General features: G+C 37.9%; 5 protein-coding genes across 6 annotated transcripts in view; all 5 read left to right on the forward strand.

Moving 5' to 3' along the window:
* LOC104738006 (structural maintenance of chromosomes protein 5-like) overlaps positions 1-4,958 on the forward strand; it is a 5,416-nt gene extending 458 nt beyond the window's left edge. Inside the window, exons 2-6 of the mRNA XM_010458245.2 lie at positions 182-1,475; positions 1,583-2,786; positions 2,915-4,359; positions 4,437-4,509; positions 4,621-4,958. Coding sequence (XP_010456547.1) covers positions 200-1,475; positions 1,583-2,786; positions 2,915-4,359; positions 4,437-4,509; positions 4,621-4,789 — 4,167 coding nt within the window. The 5' untranslated portion in view covers positions 182-199 and the 3' untranslated portion in view covers positions 4,790-4,958. The remainder of the gene's footprint in view (positions 1-181; positions 1,476-1,582; positions 2,787-2,914; positions 4,360-4,436; positions 4,510-4,620) is intronic.
* On the forward strand, positions 5,003-7,693 carry LOC104735619 (EVI5-like protein). 2 transcript variants are annotated; one of them, XM_010455441.2, is made up of 8 exons: positions 5,003-5,128; positions 5,601-5,758; positions 5,836-6,031; positions 6,132-6,302; positions 6,383-6,499; positions 6,803-7,000; positions 7,082-7,240; positions 7,346-7,693. In XM_010455441.2, the coding sequence occupies exons 2-8, from the start codon at positions 5,610-5,612 to the stop codon at positions 7,430-7,432; spliced, it is 1,077 nt and encodes a 358-aa protein (XP_010453743.1). In that variant the 5' UTR covers positions 5,003-5,128; positions 5,601-5,609; the 3' UTR covers positions 7,433-7,693. The 2 variants fall into 2 exon arrangements, with proteins under 2 accessions (XP_010453743.1, XP_019090434.1); XM_019234889.1 differs by lacking the exon at positions 5,003-5,128 and adding an exon at positions 5,148-5,232.
* Positions 9,429-11,520, forward strand: LOC104735620 (S-adenosylmethionine decarboxylase proenzyme 2-like). The gene is made up of 3 exons (XM_010455442.2): positions 9,429-9,539; positions 9,647-9,727; positions 9,964-11,520. The coding sequence occupies exon 3, from the start codon at positions 10,256-10,258 to the stop codon at positions 11,348-11,350; it is 1,095 nt and encodes a 364-aa protein (XP_010453744.1). The 5' UTR covers positions 9,429-9,539; positions 9,647-9,727; positions 9,964-10,255; the 3' UTR covers positions 11,351-11,520.
* Positions 14,861-16,480, forward strand: LOC109128505 (stress-induced protein KIN2). The gene is made up of 4 exons (XM_019235083.1): positions 14,861-14,913; positions 15,652-15,708; positions 15,928-15,996; positions 16,102-16,480. The coding sequence occupies exons 2-4, from the start codon at positions 15,652-15,654 to the stop codon at positions 16,174-16,176; spliced, it is 201 nt and encodes a 66-aa protein (XP_019090628.1). The 5' UTR covers positions 14,861-14,913; the 3' UTR covers positions 16,177-16,480.
* On the forward strand, positions 16,820-19,431 carry LOC104735622 (pentatricopeptide repeat-containing protein At5g15980, mitochondrial-like). Its single transcript, XM_010455444.2, has one exon. It carries the CDS (start codon positions 16,860-16,862, stop codon positions 19,041-19,043), a length of 2,184 nt encoding a protein of 727 aa, XP_010453746.1. The 5' UTR covers positions 16,820-16,859; the 3' UTR covers positions 19,044-19,431.

A 19,763-nucleotide genomic window follows, 5' to 3' on the forward strand; every position in this document is an offset into this window, starting at 1 on the left:
TTTTTTTTTTTTTTGTGATTACAAGTTTCCATTTGACCAAATTCTACTTTTTCGTTTCTTCAATTTTGGTTTTAGGGTTTGCCCAGATTTAAAAGTTATAAGCTTTTAGTTAACTTTCTAATTTTCGATTCTGCATTGTTAAGCTTGGGGGATTTCATATACAAATTTTGTAACTTTTCAGGTTAACCTAGAAACAACAATGTCTGAACGTCGTGCTAAGCGTCCCAAAATCTCCAGAGGGGAAGATGACTTTTTGCCTGGGAATATTATCGAAATCGAGCTTCACAATTTCATGACGTTTGATCACTTGGTATGCAAACCTGGATCACGTTTGAACCTTGTAATTGGACCAAACGGATCAGGTAAAAGTTCTCTCGTCTGTGCCATTGCACTTTGTCTTGGTGGTGAGCCTCAGCTTCTTGGTAGAGCAACCAGTGTTGGTGCATATGTTAAGCGTGGAGAAGATTCTGGCTATGTCAAAATCTCTCTGAGAGGGAACACCAACGAAGAAAATTTTACGATTTGCCGTAAGATCGATACACGGAACAAGTCGGAGTGGATGTTCAATGGTAACGCGACTAGTAAGAGGGAGGTAGTTGAGATCATCCAGAAGTTTAACATCCAAGTTAACAATCTTACGCAGTTCTTGCCACAAGACAGGGTTTGCGAGTTTGCTAAGTTAACTCCTGTGCAGCTTTTGGAGGAGACAGAAAAAGCTGTTGGTGATCCTCAGTTGCCAGTCCATCATCGCGCGCTTGTTGATAAAAGCCGTGAACTGAAGCAGCTTGAGAGAGCTGTGCAGAAAAATGGGGAGACGCTGAATCAGCTTAAGGCTCTTGTTGATGAGCAAGAGAAGGATGTGGGACGTGTTAGGCAGAGAGAGTTGTTTTTGACTAAGGTTGATTCTATGAAGAAGAAATTGCCATGGCTAAATTATGATATGAGAAAGGCTGAGTACATGGATTCTAAGAAGAGAATGAAGGAAGCCCAGAAAAAATTGGATGACGCTGCAAGGAATTTGAACAGCATGAAGGAACCTATTGAAAAGCAAAAGAAGGATAAAGCAGAGATAGATTCAAACTGCAAAAAGGTTAAGAATCTCCTGGATGCAAATGGAAGAAACCGTGGTAACTTGCTCGAGAAAGAAGATGAGGCAGAAGCACGTGTAGTGGCAACATACAAAGAACTGGAGGAACTGAAGAAACAAGAAGAGCATCGCCAAGAAAGGATTCTGAAAGCTACTGAGGATCTGGTTGCTGCGGAACGAGAACTCCAAGATCTGCCTGTATATGAACGTCCTGTAGCCAAACTTGAAGAATTGAGCTCTCAGATTGCAGAGCTGCATCAGAGCATTAACCGGAACAAGAGTCAGAAGGTGGACAACGAGAGGCTTTTGTCTCAGAAGAAATTCACCCTGAGGCAGTCCGTAGATAAGTTGAAGGACATGGAGAATGCAAATAACAAACTCTTAAATNGCCTGGGAATATTATCGAAATCGAGCTTCACAATTTCATGACGTTTGATCACTTGGTATGCAAACCTGGATCACGTTTGAACCTTGTAATTGGACCAAACGGATCAGGTAAAAGTTCTCTCGTCTGTGCCATTGCACTTTGTCTTGGTGGTGAGCCTCAGCTTCTTGGTAGAGCAACCAGTGTTGGTGCATATGTTAAGCGTGGAGAAGATTCTGGCTATGTCAAAATCTCTCTGAGAGGGAACACCAACGAAGAAAATTTTACGATTTGCCGTAAGATCGATACACGGAACAAGTCGGAGTGGATGTTCAATGGTAACGCGACTAGTAAGAGGGAGGTAGTTGAGATCATCCAGAAGTTTAACATCCAAGTTAACAATCTTACGCAGTTCTTGCCACAAGACAGGGTTTGCGAGTTTGCTAAGTTAACTCCTGTGCAGCTTTTGGAGGAGACAGAAAAAGCTGTTGGTGATCCTCAGTTGCCAGTCCATCATCGCGCGCTTGTTGATAAAAGCCGTGAACTGAAGCAGCTTGAGAGAGCTGTGCAGAAAAATGGGGAGACGCTGAATCAGCTTAAGGCTCTTGTTGATGAGCAAGAGAAGGATGTGGGACGTGTTAGGCAGAGAGAGTTGTTTTTGACTAAGGTTGATTCTATGAAGAAGAAATTGCCATGGCTAAATTATGATATGAGAAAGGCTGAGTACATGGATTCTAAGAAGAGAATGAAGGAAGCCCAGAAAAAATTGGATGACGCTGCAAGGAATTTGAACAGCATGAAGGAACCTATTGAAAAGCAAAAGAAGGATAAAGCAGAGATAGATTCAAACTGCAAAAAGGTTAAGAATCTCCTGGATGCAAATGGAAGAAACCGTGGTAACTTGCTCGAGAAAGAAGATGAGGCAGAAGCACGTGTAGTGGCAACATACAAAGAACTGGAGGAACTGAAGAAACAAGAAGAGCATCGCCAAGAAAGGATTCTGAAAGCTACTGAGGATCTGGTTGCTGCGGAACGAGAACTCCAAGATCTGCCTGTATATGAACGTCCTGTAGCCAAACTTGAAGAATTGAGCTCTCAGATTNAGGACATGGATTCTTCAGTTGCTAAGCTGATTGATCAGGCTTCCAGAGCTAATGCTGACCGCTATACATATGCGATGAATCTTAAGAAATTGCTCGTGGATTCTGTTGCTCATAGGTGGAGTTACGCCGAGAAGCATATGGCTTCTATTGAATTGGAAAGAAAGATCAGAGAGTCGGAAGTCAATATCAAACAATATGAGAAAGTGGCACAGCAGCTATCTGTCAGCGTTGAGTATTGTAAGAAAGAGGTAGAAGGAAAGCAGGTGCAGCTAGCAGCTGCCAAGAGGAATGCAGAATCTATTGCAACCATCACACCTGAACTTAAAAAGGAGTTCATCGAGATGCCTACCACAATTGAAGAATTGGAAGCGGCTATACAAGACAANAACGATTCGACGTTCCTGTTCTAAACTTTGTGGGCGAAGGCGGCAATCAAAAGGCTTCCTTTCATATTTCTGATCAGATGCGTTCCCTTGGGATCCATGCTCGGCTTGATCAGATATTTGATGCTCCTGACGCCATCAAGGAGGTTTTAACTTCCCAGTTTGGTCTGGATGACTCGTACATTGGATCGAAGATTACTGATCAGAGGGCTGAAGAAGTCTCCAAGTTGGGTGTTAGAGATTTTTGGACACCGGACAATCACTACCGGTGGTCTTCCTCAAGGTATGGTGGTCATTCCTCTGCAAGTGTAGATTCTGTATATCCATCACGTCTTTTATTATGTGGGGTGGACGTTGGGGAGCTTGAGAAACTGAGATCAAGAAAGGAGGAGTTAGAAGACGCTATTTCATCCATTGAGGAAACTCTCAAGAGTCTTCAAACAGAGCAAAGACTTTTGGAAGAAGAAGCCGCTAAACTTCATAAAGAAAGGGAGGAGATAGTTAATGCTTCGCATCTGGAGAAGAAAAAACGCCGCGAGTTGGAAACCCGTTACCAGCAAAGGAAGATGAAGCTACAATCCTTGGAGCAAGAGGAGGACATGGATGCTTCAGTTGCTAAGCTGATTGATCAGGCTTCCAGAGCTAATGCTGACCGCTATACATATGCGATGAATCTCAAGAAATTGCTCGTGGATTCTGTTGCTCATAGGTGGAGTTACACCGAGAAGCATATGGCTTCTATTGAATTGGAAAGAAAGATCAGAGAGTCGGAAGTCAATATCAAACAATATGAGAAAGTGGCACAGCAGCTATCTGTCAGCGTTGAGTATTGTAAGAAAGAGGTAGAAGGAAAGCAGGTGCAGCTAGCAGCTGCCAAGAGGAATGCAGAATCTATTGCAACCATCACACCTGAACTTAAAAAGGAGTTCGTCGAGATGCCTACCACAATTGAAGAATTGGAAGCGGCTATACAAGACAATATGTCTCAAGCCAATTCGATCCTTTTCGTAAACGAGAACATACTGCAAGAGTATGAACATCGCCAAAAACAGATAGAAACTATTTCTACAAAGCTCGAAGCTGATAAAAGAGATCTGAGCAAATGCTTGAAAGATATCGATTCGCTAAAGGAGAAATGGCTTCCGACATTGAGACAGCTTGTTGGTCAGATAAATGAAACTTTCAGCCACAACTTTCAAGAAATGGCAGTTGCAGGAGAAATTTCATTGGATGAGCGTGACACCGACTTTGATCAATACGGAATACATATCAAAGTGAAATTCAGGGAGTCAGGGAAACTACAGGTTCTAAGTTCTCACCACCAATCTGGAGGAGAGCGTTCTGTCTCAACTATCCTTTACCTTGTCTCTCTTCAAGATCTGACAAACTGTCCTTTCAGGGTTGTTGATGAGATTAATCAAGGTAAAGAGTGTAGTAATGCTTTATCTACTTTAAGAAACATCAAATAGAAATACTAAAATCTGTGATTGCTTCTGCAGGTATGGATCCTATAAACGAAAGGAAGATGTTTCAACAATTGGTTAGAGCTGCAAGCCAACCAAACACACCACAGTAAGTTGTCCTTTTTGCAATAAGCCTTGGAAATTGCCCTCAAGCTTTGAAATGTGTGTGTTTAAAAGTAAGAAACAATGTGTGGGTCTTTTTTTTTTTCTTGTATTGTAGGTGCTTCTTACTGACCCCGAAACTCTTGCCGGAGCTAGAATACAGTGAAGCATGTAGCATTCTGAACATCATGAACGGTCCTTGGATCGAGCAGCCTTCAAAAGTTTGGAGCTTTGGTGGCAGTTGGGGCAATCTCATGAGACGAAACGAAGCTAGTCAATGCTCTTAACTTCATCATCATCTTTCTAGTTTCGGTTATCGAAAAACAAATGTATTTACGTAGGATTTGTGTATTTATGCTGTTAAACCAGCCGGTCAGACCAGACTGAATCTGAACCGAATTCGTGTTTTCTTTTTGGTTTACATTCTCTAAGGAAAAAGTATAAAAGTTCCATGGCGATAAGCTTCTAAAGCTTTTTTTGTTTTTTTTAACAAATTATATAACAGGAACGAACGTGATAAAATCACGCGTAAGAGTGATCGATGTGATCTCCAACGTCTCCCTTGCTCTTTTCCAAGTTCCTTCCTTTTTAAGTCATCTCAATTTCATCGCTCCATTGTTCTTCAGGTATCAATTTTACTGGGAAAATTTTAAAGTAGGCGTCTCCGTTGATTGACTTAGAAAGTTAAGGTTTTGGATACAACCCTCTTTGATCTGACACCGGAATGTTGGTGGGTTTCGAATTTTCTCTGATAAAGTGTCGATCTTTCACTTTTTCATTTTTCTGGATCGTTGTTGTCTTCTTCTCTAGTAGAAACAAAGAACTGATTACCATTTAGTATATATATGCAGTTATCTCTTCTTCAGCATTTTCGTGCTGTTTACGTTTTTGGTGCTGCTCTATGGATCGAATTGTATCTACAAATCCCTTGAATTGCTGATTGCGTTTTTATGCAAATGCCCTTTTTTAAGTCATATTGAGATTAAAGCTCCAGGATCTTAGATGATGATGATCTGAGTTTGAAGAAAGCTTTTTAGGTCTGATTCGATACAATGTTTGGGGATATTAAGAGATGTTGAGTATGGTTGTCTTTTTCAGGTTCGTTAAATGGAGAGAAAAATAACAGATGACAGTGAACTAGGACCAGTCCCTCTGCTTGTACCGGTTGATAGATTTGGGTTTCTTAAGCAGGAACATGGCAATTCTTCTCCTCATCGTTTCACCAAGACTAAATCATCATCTAGTTCATATGACAAGTACGTCTCATTGAAAAATTATTCTTCTTGTTGTTTTTGAGAATCAGTTGTTTGACCATTGGTGCTAAATTCTTTAGGGAGGAGAGAAGAGTGACAAAATGGAGGAAGATGATTGGAACTGGAGGTAGTGATTGGAAGCATTACGTTAGGAGAAAACCTCATGTTGTCAAGAGGCGAATTCGAAAAGGGATCCCAGATTGCTTAAGGGGTCTCGTCTGGCAGTTGATCTCTGGAAGTCGAGACCTTTTGCTTATGAATCCTGGTGTTTATGTGGTAACCATTATCTCCTTGTGTGTCTTTGATACGTTTCGTTTTCTTTGGCTTCATTGCTGAGGGAAAAAGAAACTGATAATTACTCTTGATTTCATTATAGCAACTGGTGATTTATGAGACATCAGCATCAGAATTTGACATCATTAGGGATATCTCCCGTACTTTCCCATCACATGTCTTCTTCCAGAAGAGACATGGACCAGGCCAAAGATCATTATACAATGTTCTAAAAGCATACTCTGTTTATGACAGAGATGTTGGATACGTTCAGGTCTGTCTAGAAATTTGGTCTTTTCCTCTTGTTTCCCTGAGATGATACTAAAGACTTATGGTTCTAAACACAATTTGCAGGGAATGGGTTTTGTAGCCGGTTTGTTGCTTCTTTATATGAGCGAAGAAGATGCCTTCTGGTTATTAGTTGCATTACTCAAAGGAGCTGTTCACTCCCCAATGGAAGGATTGTATCAGGTGAGTCCATCTTTACTCTAGAAGATACCGATGTTGTAGCTACTTGCCTCTTGAATTACGGTAGTTTGAAAACGATCGAGCCGCTTTAAATGATTGAGGGATAGTAAGAAAATGACTTAAAGTAATAATTAATAAATCCTTTCCTTCATGAATTAGAGTCTTCATGATTAGCGGTTCATTCTCTGTCAATGCTTCTCACCTGAAGTTGTGATAGTATTCTTTGGAACATTATGCTTGAAATCAGAATATCAATTCCTCAGCGATTTTAATGATATGAGATGTATTTGATTTGTGTAAATGTAGGCAGGACTTCCTCTTGTACAGCAATATCTATTACAGTTTGATCAGTTGGTAAGGGAGCTAATGCCGAAACTAGGAGAACATTTCACTCAAGAAATGATCAATCCGAGTATGTATGCAAGTCAATGGTTCATAACTGTCTTTTCGTATTCAGTTCCTTTCCCTGCGGCTCTACGAATTTGGGATGTGTTTCTAGCCGAGGTAATTCACATTCAACATCTTACAGTTATCAAAAGTCTCTTTCAAAAATGTATCATATCTTTGTTTTGATTGTCGGTACAGGGTGTGAACGTTGTGTTTAAAGTTGGTTTAGCATTGTTGAAGTATTGCCATGATGATTTGTTGAAATTGCCGTTTGAGGAACTCATGCATGCTCTGAGGAATTTCCCTGAAGATGCCATGGATCCTGATACTTTGCTTCCACTGGCTTATTCCATTAAGGTTCTTCTCTCTTTCCTGCTCGTATACACTAAAAAGCTATCTCCTTTAGATACTTGAAACTGAAGCTCTGTGTCACTGTCTGTTTTTGTTATGAATCTCATCCAGGTAGCAAAGCGTTTGGAAGAAATGAATCAGGAGAGTGAGAAAGCCGTAGCTAAACAGGCTCAAACGACCAACCCGGTTCAACTATAGGGTTTGATATTCTTCAAATGAATCAAACCGAAACCGAATTCACCAAGATTCTTCTCATTCAGTTTTTTTTTTTGATGCAAAATTTTTATCTTCTTTTATATACACACCTCGTGTGAAAACAATATAAGTCTTTCTTTTGGGGGCATATAATTGAAGTCTTTTTTAAGTCAAATTATAATCTATCCACATAATGGATCTTCGAAAGCAATTTGTGTTATCACTGGTGTAAATGAAGTAATATGTTTACTCGCAATTTGCTTACCTATTCTTGTTGCATCAAAACTTCACACTTGTGTTATGTTATCACTGGTTGTGTGAATCATTGCTTTGATTATGTCATGATTTAATGCCTCCAGTTTTAATTAAAGACTTGTTTTGTTTTTCGTTTTGTGTCTATGGATTTTTAATTCTACTTCTGGGCTTGGCTAGACATTAGAATGTCACATTGGTTTTATCACACGAACCATATTTCTTTTTTTTAGTCCTCATTGGACTAAGGCCATAAATCTTTCTTGATTTCTCTCAGTTAGACGGGCGTCTTTCAGAGGTTCTTACTATCTTTTTATTTTTGCTTTGTAGAAATAAGTATGTTTTTTTTTAAAGAATCAAAAATTTCCTTGGTCCATTCTATTTGACAAACCTTCTTTTGCCACTTCTGAAAAACAGCAATGTTCCTTCCTTCACGCCTTCACGCCTTCACGGGTAGTGAACGTTACATCTTTCACACAGAATTCAGGCAGTAAAACAATAGTAAGATGTACTTCTAACAAAAACCTTGAAAGATTTAGCTTAAGTAACTTGACATGTATAATGTTTTCTGTAGCTTTTCTTCACAAGTTTGACAAGGATTCTGTTACTGGAGTGTGTTTTTCGACATCAAACCAATGTCCTTGTGCCCAAATCTATGAGTATTCTAAATGTAAGCAAATACCTTTAACAGTCGCTTATACATAGTTTTTTTTTTCCATTTAATTTGTATAGAATATAGATGATATCTTATGGCATGTTACATCATTAGAAGATGTACTTGAGATTTTGAAACCTACTGCAAATGATAATCTCATCAATTACTAGAACCGAATCATTTGTACCACTTGAACTACAAGGAACAGTTCTTCTACCTACGTAATTAGCCTTTTGTCAAACACTCAAGTTTTAATAAAATGTATATGGTGAGTATCCTAATTTGATTTAAAAGCGTTAGTAAACTAATGAAATTAAGGGATAAAAAACCGTTAGTTGGCCATCACTTTTTTAATTATTTTAGGTTAACTGAATTTGGGAGACTAATCTTGTTTTCTCTGTTTGTTTACTAGTATGTTTTTTATTGGAAAAAGTGTATATTGAGTGGTTACCCTTTTTAGCGGATGAGTCGCGGAGATGGTGAGAAAGAAAGAGGAAAGAGCATTTTGATGCTCTGGGCCCCACTCTACCCATTAAAACCAAAGCTCACGAACCCCACACAACTCTTGTTTTGTCTCTTTCTTGTGAGTATCGAAAACTCTTAAAACGGGTCGTTTAGGACGTATATACACGTGTCCTTCTCTTATTGGCAACAGTGTTTTTGTGGCTTAGCCTATCTCGAAGATCTAAAACGTAATTGACAAAAAAACTATTAATTACTTAAAAATAAAACGACGAGATTCGATGTTATCTTTTTCGTGGTCAGAAATCGTTGTGAGTATCAAAAACGTGACTGCTTTGTTCGTTCGTGCCCACACCTAACAGATTCGTTTTTAAATCCCAATTAAAATCATTTATATTGACCAAAAATAGCATTTAAAATAAAATAAAAAAAGATTTATTGCTTTTATTGGATTTGTGGTTCAGAATAGTCGCGAATCTCGCACCTTTAATATTATTTCCACAAAAAGAAGGGGGTAAAAGGATATTTTGGACAAAGAACTCTTATAAGGGTAAATACGTAAATTACCCCGAGCCCTAATAGCCTCACAAAGCATCTGGGCTTGACACTATATAAACAAGACCTCTACACAATCTATTTCTCTACAATATCATCTCTCTCTCAAACTCGTTTCCAAATCATCATCTCTCAATCTCTAAGGTTTCGAGTTTTTTTCTCCTCAATCAATCTCACCTTATTAAGGTTTGTTTCTTTTAGCCTTTTTTTATTAGAGATCTGTTTCTTTGTTTACATCATCATCATCATGTTCAGCCTGATTAATCTGTGTGGCGTTTGATTTGTTTTCTCAGGTTTCGTTTTCGTTATAATATCCTGTATTCAATAGAAGAAGAGACTATAAACTCCGGATCGTTTTCAATATTCTTATACATGTAAGTCCTCTCTAACTTATGAACCCATCTTTGTTGTTCCTTTTTTTTTTTATAATTAGATCGTGATTCTTTGTGGTTTGTTGTTACATAGATCTGATGAAATAATGTTGTGAGATAACTGGATTTGTTGAAACAATATTAATCTGATTATGTTAATGATGCTCTCTAAATTATATTGTTTTTGTATCTTCTAGGTTAAGATTCAATCTAATTTTGATTATTTTGTAAAATTACAGCAAAAAGCGTGAATGAGATTATGATGGAATCGAAAGCTGGTAATAAGAATTCAAGCACTAGTTCCTTATTTTACGAAGCACCCCTCGGTTACAGCATTGAAGACGTTCGTCCTTTCGGTGGAATCAAGAAATTCAAATCTTCTGTCTACTCCAACTGCGCTAAGAGGCCATCCTGAGTACTACTAGCCACACATCCTCCCATTGCTTTCCAACTATTACAACAATCTACTTTTTCTCTCAAAGCTCTGGTTCCCATATCCTCTCGTTCTCTCCTCTCAACAACAAACTCGAGATGGCCATGTCTGCTATCGGATTCGAAGGCTACGAGAAGCGCCTTGAAGTTACTTTCTTTGAGCCTGGTCTCTTTCTTGACACTCAAGGCAAAGGGCTCCGTGCTTTAGCCAAGTCTCAGATCGATGAGATTCTTCAACCTGCTGAGTGCACGATCGTTTCATCTCTCTCCAACGAACAGCTTGACTCTTATGTTCTCTCTGAGTCCAGTCTCTTTATCTTCCCTTACAAGATCGTTATCAAGACTTGCGGCACAACTAAGCTCCTCCTCTCTATTGAGCCACTCTTGAGGTTAGCTGGTGACCTCTCTCTTGAGGTCAAGGCAGTGAGGTACACTCGTGGAAACTTCCTCTGTCCTGGAGGCCAGCCATTCCCTCACCGTAACTTCTCTGAAGAAGTCTCTGTTCTTGACGGTCACTTTATTAAGCTGGGTTTGAGCAGTGTTGCGTACTTGATGGGCAACGATGATGAAACCAAGAAGTGGCATGTTTACTCTGCATCTGCCAAGAAGGCCAACAACAACAACAACAACAATGTCTACACGCTCGAGATGTGTATGACTGCTCTGGACAAAGACAAGGCATCTGTCTTCTACAAGAACGAATCAAGCTCGGCTGGTTCCATGACTGATAACTCTGGCATCAGGAAGATACTTCCTCAATCCCAAATCTGTGACTTCGAGTTTGAGCCTTGTGGCTACTCGATGAACAGCATCGAAGATGATGCGATCTCCACCATCCATGTCACTCCAGAAGCTGGTTTCAGCTACGCTAGCTTTGAAGCAGTGGGGTACGATTTCACAACCATGGACTTGAGCCACCTGGTCTCTAAGGTGCTAACATGCTTCGAGCCAAAGCAATTCTCAGTAGCTGTACACTGTAGCGTCGCACAGATGGGGTACAACTCAGGTCTCTCTGTTGACCTAGACGATTACGGATGCAGTGAGTTGATAATGGAGTCTCTAGGAGAAGAGAGAGGAACAGTGATGTATCAGAGGTTTGAGAAGCTAGGAAAGTATTGCGGTTCTCCGAGATCTACCTTGAAATGTGAGTGGAGCAGCAACAGTAGCTGCAACAGCGATGACGAGAAGGAATAAGGGAATCTTCTAATAAGCTCAAGTTTTCTTACTTTGTTATCTCGAATAAGAATGTGTTATGAATAATTTTTTCTTCTTCTTTCCCTTAAACCAGTGATTGTGTCTGGTCTATGTGAATTCGGATGATCGAGTTTATGAAAATATATCTATTATTATGATCATTTTCATGATTTTAGTGTCTTATAAAAATTTGCCCAAAAAAAAAGTGTCAAATAAAAAGAGCAACATTCTCTAATAGTAATCTCTAAGAGAGAAAAAAGATGGAAACCCAAGTGTTAGCCTGATATTCCATGTTCCCCTCTTTAGATGAATTAGTGCAAAGTAAGTTGAATTCATTATTTCCAAATTGACTTATCATCTCAGACAGAACTTTAGACGTTCTATATATGGAAGAATTAGCATCCAGTTAACTAAAACAATTACATTTGACACCTTCAAAATTATGACGAAAATCATATCGTACAGTCGTACACTAGGGGGATAAGGAACAACTAAATATTTGGGTCCATTGCACCATCATTAGGTAATCTATTGGAGTTGAAAAGATGTACAAATTTGTTTATAGATGTACAAATATGTTTATAGGTTCTCAGTTTAAAAGGTGAACCCACATTGTTGCTGAGTAAAGAACTAGTTATCAAGGCAAATTTTTAGCACATTCTTACCAAAGCAAATTTTTTACATACCTCTACATTTGGTTATCTGATATCTATCAGGGGGATTAAACAATCTCAACGTAAACTTCTTTATATATATAGCTGATCTCGCTTGATGTCCGCAAAATTTTACAATTGGAATTCTCAAAATAGACGGGTTGGGGAAGTAAACCGTTGATAAACGTAGAACTGATTCGAAAAAAAATTAGCATGCAATCAAATAAGGAATTCACCATCAATGTTGTTGCTAAAGTTGCCAAGATGGTTTGAGCGTTTCCAAAACTTGGAGAAACAAATAGTTGATGGAAGAAAGAAGCAAATGTTACATATGAAGCATTAATTGGCACTAACCAAATCTATAAAATAGAGATTAAACTCGGGAAATAACAAACAGGAACTCCAGTGGATGTAGCGGAGAAAGCAACTTCATCCCATTTGATTTCAGAGAATCACGTGTAAAAAATAGTTGTCCAGTTAGCTTAGGATCATAAAACAACAACTTCTTCTTCAGAATTGCGAGTGGCATGAGAGCGTAACTTGGGTAATTTCGGATACCATGTCCATGCCAAACAAGAGTTAAATCGAAGTCTATGGAATACATTTTGTGCCATGTCTTGTTGCTTGAACTGAACGACCATATCACTTGGTTGGACAACTTCATCTGGGATACACACAAGCGGTTATCGAGGTTGCACATGACCATCGTGTAAGGATTGGAGAAATTGAGAAAATGAGCTTTAGAGATGACTTGAAAAGCTTCGGTATGAAGGTTGAAAGATACAACTTTGGTTTCTTTGCAGTCGGTTAACCAATAAAGCGACCCATCAACAAACACGGGATTAACGGGAGCATGGACGCGATAAGGAGCAGCTGGAGTGACATACCTCCAAGCGTTGGTGGTAAAGTCAAAAACTTCGCATGTGGTAGCGTTTTCTAAAGAGTTGCATGTATAGCCAAACGGGCTTGTATGTGCTGGTGAATATGTCTTTACCGAATCCAAGCCTAGAGAATCCGAGAGAGTAATCATAGAGTTGTTGAAAGTTACAAAGAGGAAGAATTGAATCTCAGCAGAGAATTCACCGCAACTCTCTCCAGGATTCGCTCTACTACGTCGTGTGGAAGCTGCAGCACCGATTCCACCCTCAAGCAACGTTCTCTCGACATTCTTTTTTGTCTTGCCGTCTCCATTGATAAATGAAGAGATAATATTTATACACACAAAGTAAGATAAGAAGGATCTTTTAGGAATATTCCATCGGCAATAGGAAATCTATCTCTTCTTATATGGGCTTTGATTTTTCTTTCCAGGGTATGAACCCAAATATGATTTAGGATATCTGTAATACATCTCTATATTTGTCTCTAAATTATATTTTTTTAGAAAAATTTATTCTAACTCACTTTTATATTCATATACTATATTAGGTCCTTTTAATTAACCCGCTACAAAAAAAATTGTAGAATTTTTAGTAGTTTTCCAAATGTTAATTTTATATTTTATTTGATTTTTTATATAAAAACAACCAAAAAGTTCACTCATTTCACCTAACAATACAATTTAACTGTATATAACATCATAATAAAATTCATTTACTTTGATGCACTAATCTTGATAGGTAAGACTTATATTTTTCATATAAAAATAATTTGTGCATCATATCAATATTAAAAATTAATACAAAATAATTATTGAAAATGAAAACTAATACTATCTTATATTTGAAAAACTAACATTATCTTAAATATATTTGTAGACTAAGCAAATAAAATAAACCAAATGAGTAGCTAAAACTTTTTTAAGAAGTGAGAAAAAAAATTAGAAGTGAGGATACCATATTATCTTTGAGCAATGTAGGGAAACCTGACTCAAAATCTTGTAAAACTACTTGCAGCACAATCTCCTGGTAAATGGGACAAAGCTAATTGTTCCAACATGAATGATTTTTATATATATATATATATATATATATTTAATAATAAATAGAACAGATTAACTCAAACGAGCCAATTGTTCACTCAAATGAGCCAATTAGTCTCTACCGGAGCACAACACTAGAGCATGATTGATAGTTTTGATGAATGATTTATAGTTAGTTATGTTATGACAAAATAAATTTGGAACCAAAATAAATTGTGTTATATTTAGAATTTGATGTGCTAAATTTGGAAACAAAATTTATTTTGGTGCTGTTTACAAAAATTAACTCAAAACTAATTTATATAATCTTTTTTCATTTTATTTTTGTATAACTTAAAAATTGGAAATATGGGCGGTTTGGCAAACACAACATTCAACTCGCCAAACATTTCCCCCCTCCCCTATTCTATAAGGCATCATTTTTTTATTTTAAATAAAGCTCTTTTGATAAAAGTTGAAGTTGCATGTTAGGAAGTTTTAATTTCCTAGCCAATGATAACACGAAATGTTTGCCCAACGCATAAACCCACGTTATATATTTTCTATTTACAGCCATAGAGGCGCACTTATATTGTTAAAACCTAAAAGACTTGTTAAAACCTAAAAGAACACCTATACTAGTAATTTAATGTTATTAACGTATCTTCATTCAGTATCGAGATATTTTGAAAAACCCATCTTGATAAATGAACTTAAAAGAAAAAAAAACAGAACACGGAGGCGAGAGGAGTCTCATACCCATTATCCAATATATATCATCAAAAAAAGAACAAAAACGACACGTGAAGTCTAGAACAGCCAATAAAAAAGCTACCGACGTAAGGCAAAACCAATCGTACCATTGAACGCAACCCACGTGGTTCAAGATTACACGTCGCACCACACAACCATCTCCATTTTGGCCTACAAATACAAACCCCTAAGCCCACAACTCTTCTCATCATTCATACAATTAGCAATTCTCTAAGAAAAAATATCTGCAAAGAAAAATGTCGGACAACAACAAAACTGCCTTCCAAGCCGGTCAGGCCACTGGCAAAGCTGAGGTCTCTTTCTGATCTCTTTTGACACAAATTTAGAAATCTGAAAAAAAATATAATAACTCTTTAAAAATAATAGGTCCCTCCCTATTCTATAAGGCATCATTTTTTTTTTTAATAAAGCTCTTTTGATAAAAGTTGAAATTGCATGTTAGGAAGTTTTAATTTCCTCGCCAATGATAACACGAAATGTTTGCCAAACGTATAAACCCACGTTACATATTTTCTATTTACAGCCATAGAGGAGCACCTATATTGTTAAAAACTAAAAAAAAAAAACCTATACTAGTAATTTAATGTATAATAACATACACTTTTCAAGATATTTTGAAAAACACATTTTGATAAATAAACTTAAAAAAAAAAAAAACACAGAACACGGAGGCGAGAGGACCACACACAGAAAGAGTCCTCTCATACTACTACTACCCATTATCCAATAACATCATAAAAATAACCAAAAACAACACGTGAAGTCTACAACAGCCAATTAAAAAAAGCTACCGACATAAGGCAAAACTGATCCTACCATCAAACGCAACCCACGTGGTTAAAGATCACACGTGGCACCACACAACCATTTCCATTTTGGCCTACAAATACAAACCCCTAAGCCCACAACTCTTCTCATCATTCATACAATAGCAATTCTCTAAGAAACAATATCTTACAAAAACAAAAAAAAAAATGTCGGAAACCAACAAGAATGCCTTCCAAGCCGGTCAGGCCGCTGGCAAAGCTGAGGTCTCTTTCTGATCTCTTTTGACACAAATTTAGAAAACCGAAAAGAAAAATTGAAGTTAATATAACTCTTTGAAACTTTTGATCAATTTTAATAACGTTTTGAAAGTGTATATGTTTTAGCGTATTCGATACTTGCAAAGCTTTTAGCTAAAACTTTCATTTTCTTGTTTAGTTCATAATTATGTAACTGATTATGTGTTTGACAATGATGTTGTATAGGAGAAGAGCAATGTTCTGCTGGACAAGGCCAAGGATGCTGCTAACGCTGCTGGAGCATCCGCTCAACAAGTAAACATTCTACACACACACATATATAGAAATATAATAAACGTCTTTATAAGCTTCATACAAGTACGTAGATTTCTGATATTTTTTTGCTTTGTATACGTAAAGGCTGGAAAGAACATATCGGATGCGGCAGCCGGAGGCGTTAACTTTGTCAAGGACAAGACCGGCATGAACAAGTAGCGATTCCAATCGAATCAAAATTTGGGAGTTAATTATAATTTCCCTTTTTCTAATTAATTGTTGGGGATCTTAAATAAACGTGGGAGTTCTATCAATTGATTCTCATGATATTCACATCTCGTACTTGTTGTTGCTGATGTTGTTGTTTTTAAATTAGTCTTGTAATGTTTTTAATGTTTGATCTCCCCTTTAGGTGTATGTTTGGATCTACTTTATGTATTTTAGCGTCCGATTGATCAGCAACACCTTCTTTTTATGTTCCAACAACTTAATCTCTTATCTTTATTTAAATGCACTTGACGCTTATCATGAGTTTCTCATTTCGATTTTTTAAAGTTCACAGAAGCAAACAAACAAAAAAAATCAAGAAATATCAATTAATTTAGGCAAATATTTTATATAAAGTACCCAAAATTGCGAACACGAAAATAACAAGAACTTCCTTAGGATATTAACACTAAGAAAAACAAAAGATAGATATCTATTAATGAAGGCAATGATGTATACTCACAATTATACTCATGGTGATGCTGCAAAAAAAAAAAAAAATACTCTGGTGAATACTGATCAAATTAAAACTATACGACCAAGACAGTAACTATAATGAAATTAGGGGCGAAAGTCGAATTATCAAAGTTTATCTTTGCGTCATTCATTGCGATGTGACCTTCTCTGTGAATCAGATGGTTTCATTACCTCAAAAGATCAAAATCCTCCTCGTCGTTGCTAAAACCCTAAACATACATTTCCCAGAGCTTCTCGCAATCGCTGTAACTCAGTCTCGCTCTCGTTTCTTTCTAAAGGATCAAGCTTTTGTTTCAGATCAAACCCAGATCGAATCAGAGAAGAAGATGAGATATCAACAATGGCGATTACTGGTTCTTCGAAGCTCCCATCGATCTCATCTTACTTATCCTTCTCCTTGTTCTCAGGTAACCTCCATTTCAACCCGATCTCTCTCTTCTTTCATTCACATTCGTTCCCGGGTCGGAGCTTTGCAACAAAGCGAGCAACTTTGTCCCTTACGATCCCCAGTGACGACGAGCTCTGGCTCTTTACTGAACTCAGTTGGTCTAAGAAGCTTCTCGTCCGAGCCTGCCGTTGAAGAGAAACCTTCTCCTGAGGCTACCGTGATTGACATCTTTAGCAGATTGAATAGTGAGGATGAGATTAGGAAAGAGTTGGAATCGAGTGATGTCGTGATTAGCCAAGATTTAGCTTTGAAGGTTTTGAGAAAGCTCGAATCAAACCCAGATGTTGCGAAAATGGTTTTCCAGTGGTTTAAGGAGGCTACTCCTGAGGAGCTTAGCTCGAAAAGCTATAACATGATGCTTCGTGTTCTCGGTGGTAATGGACTTGTTGCTGAGTTTTGGGGTTTGGTTGATGCTATGAAGAAGAAAGGACATGGTTTATCAGCTAATGTTAGAGATAATGTTGGTGAGAAGTTTCAGAAAGATGGGCTTGAGAGTGATTTGGTGAGGCTGAAAAAGCTTTTCTCTTCAGATTGTTTAGATAATTCGGCTGAGAATGTTTGCGATAAGGTGTGTAAGATTGTGATGAAAGAAGAATGGGGTGATGATGTCGAGAAACGAGTCAAAGATTTGAATGTTGAGTTTCAAAGTGATTTAGTGAAGATGATTGTTGAAAGTCTTGACGTTGAACCCAGGAAAGCTTTGTTGTTCTTCAGGTGGATTGATGAGTCTGGCCTCTTTAAGCATGATGAGAAAACATATAATGCTGTGGCTAGGGTTTTGGGGAGAGAGAAGTTTCTCGATAGGTTTCAGAACATCGTCGAAGAAATGAGAAGTGCTGGTTATGAAGTGGAGATAGAGACTTATGTTAGAGTTTCAACGAGGTTCTGCCAGACTAAATTGATCAAGGACGCTGTTGACTTGTTCGAGATTGCAATGGTGGGTAGTAGTACTAACAAGCCCACACCACACTGCTTATGTCTGTTGCTCAAGAAAATTGTCACTGCTAAGAGTTTAGATATGGATTTGTTTTCTAGAGCCGTGAAAGCTTATACCAGAAATGGTAACGCTTTGACGGATTCCTTGCTTAAATCTATCTTAAAGTCCTTAAGAAGCGTGGATCGTGTTGAACAGAGCAATGAGGTGTTGAAAGAAATGAAGAAAGGAGGCTATGTTCCTAGTAGTGATCTGCAGAGCATGATTGCATCAAGTCTTAGTCGTAAGGGAAAGAAAGAGGAAGCTGATGAATTTGTTGACTTTATGGAAGCATCCGGAAACAATCTAGATGACAAGGCAATGGCATCTCTAATTGAAGGGTATTGCGCTTCCGGGGAACTTGATGAAGCGTTAGTGTGTTTCGAGAAAATGGTTGAAAAAGCGGGAGTCTCCTATGCTGATGTTGCATTTGAGAAGTTGGTTCTTGCTTATTGCAACAAGAATCAGGCAAGAGATGCATACAAGCTTTTGAGTGCTCAAGTAAAACAAAATCAGCTGAAACCTCGTCACAGCACGTACAAAATCTTGGTGACTGATCTGTTGAAGAAGAAGATTGCAAGAGATGGTGGGTTTGAAGAAGCTTTGAGTCTTTTACCAATAATGAAAGATCACGGGTACCCTCCTTTCCTTGACCCTTTCATGAATTACATCTCAACAACTGGAAAAAGCACGGAAGCTCTCGGTTTCCTGAAGGCTATGACCTCGAAGAACTTTCCATCTATGTCAGTGGTTCTGCGTGTATTCGAAACCATGTTTAAGTCTGCAAGGCACAGTGAGGCACAGGATTTACTCTCTCTGTGCCCAAACTATATCCGTAACAATGCAGATGTTCTAGAACTCTTCAATTCCATGAAACCTAATGAATCTGCTGTAGAAAAACCTTTGGCTGCTTCTGCTTAGCTCTAGCTTTAGTTTACATTCCCTCAAGTCTCTTTTTTTGTTTCTGGGCATTTGATTGAAAACATTTGGCCAGAAAAAAATCTCCCTGCTCCCTTTGTTTACACGTAACACCATTCACCAGTGAACTGTCTTCATCAACCTGGTGCACTGGCAAAATAATTTCAAGGTACTCTGTTCTTTTTATGTTCCACTTGATTATCATCTTCTGCTTCTTGGATCTGCCATGGATTGTTCTGAATATTATCAACAAGATCTGTCTGTAACTCCCATTTTCATTTTATCTATTTTTCTGTAACAATGTATTAGTGTCTATTAATCAGATACTTGTGTTTGACATTGCCAAGTGTTTATGGTATCAAATTGGATGATGAGATATTTGTTCATGAAAGTCTCATTATGTACTTTAGAACTTGAGAAGTAAATGATGTGCCAAAACCCAAAAGAAGAAGCTTCACTTTTTGTTGTGGAGAACCAACCGAGCCTTTTGAAAACCATTCATTGGCCTGTGAGAATTAGACAGCAAAACTAGTCCAGCAGAGACAGAGAGAGAGAAACTCAAGGATAGATAGTTTCCATAGTCTTTGTTCGTTTCTGATTATTGATTGATAGAGAAACAGGACCACAAAGCACGATCTGCTTTGTAAACTGCATATTGCATTGTAGTGCTGATGGGTTTGTCACAATCTATATCGATCTGTTTTGTTGAATCATGATCTGTAA

This window comes from Camelina sativa, chromosome 13 (genome assembly GCF_000633955.1).
Source record: "Camelina sativa cultivar DH55 chromosome 13, Cs, whole genome shotgun sequence".
NCBI lineage: Eukaryota > Viridiplantae > Streptophyta > Magnoliopsida > Brassicales > Brassicaceae > Camelina > Camelina sativa.

Excerpts from the sequence above, each read along its gene's own strand:
- LOC104735622 (XM_010455444.2), top strand. The coding sequence starts at position 16,860 with ATGGTTTCATTACCTCAAAAGATCAAAATCCTCCTCGTCGTTGCTAAA.
- LOC104735620 (XM_010455442.2), top strand. The coding sequence starts at position 10,256 with ATGGCCATGTCTGCTATCGGATTCGAAGGCTACGAGAAGCGCCTTGAA.
- LOC104735619 (XM_010455441.2), top strand. The coding sequence starts at position 5,610 with ATGGAGAGAAAAATAACAGATGACAGTGAACTAGGACCAGTCCCTCTG. Across the intron at positions 6,303-6,382 it reads GAGATGTTGGATACGTTCAG|GGAATGGGTTTTGTAGCCGG; the intron begins GTCTGTCTAGAA and ends CACAATTTGCAG. Across the intron at positions 6,500-6,802 it reads CAATGGAAGGATTGTATCAG|GCAGGACTTCCTCTTGTACA; the intron begins GTGAGTCCATCT and ends GTGTAAATGTAG.
- LOC109128505 (XM_019235083.1), top strand. The coding sequence starts at position 15,652 with ATGTCGGAAACCAACAAGAATGCCTTCCAAGCCGGTCAGGCCGCTGGC. Across the intron at positions 15,709-15,927 it reads AGGCCGCTGGCAAAGCTGAG|GAGAAGAGCAATGTTCTGCT; the intron begins GTCTCTTTCTGA and ends GATGTTGTATAG. Across the intron at positions 15,997-16,101 it reads CTGGAGCATCCGCTCAACAA|GCTGGAAAGAACATATCGGA; the intron begins GTAAACATTCTA and ends GTATACGTAAAG.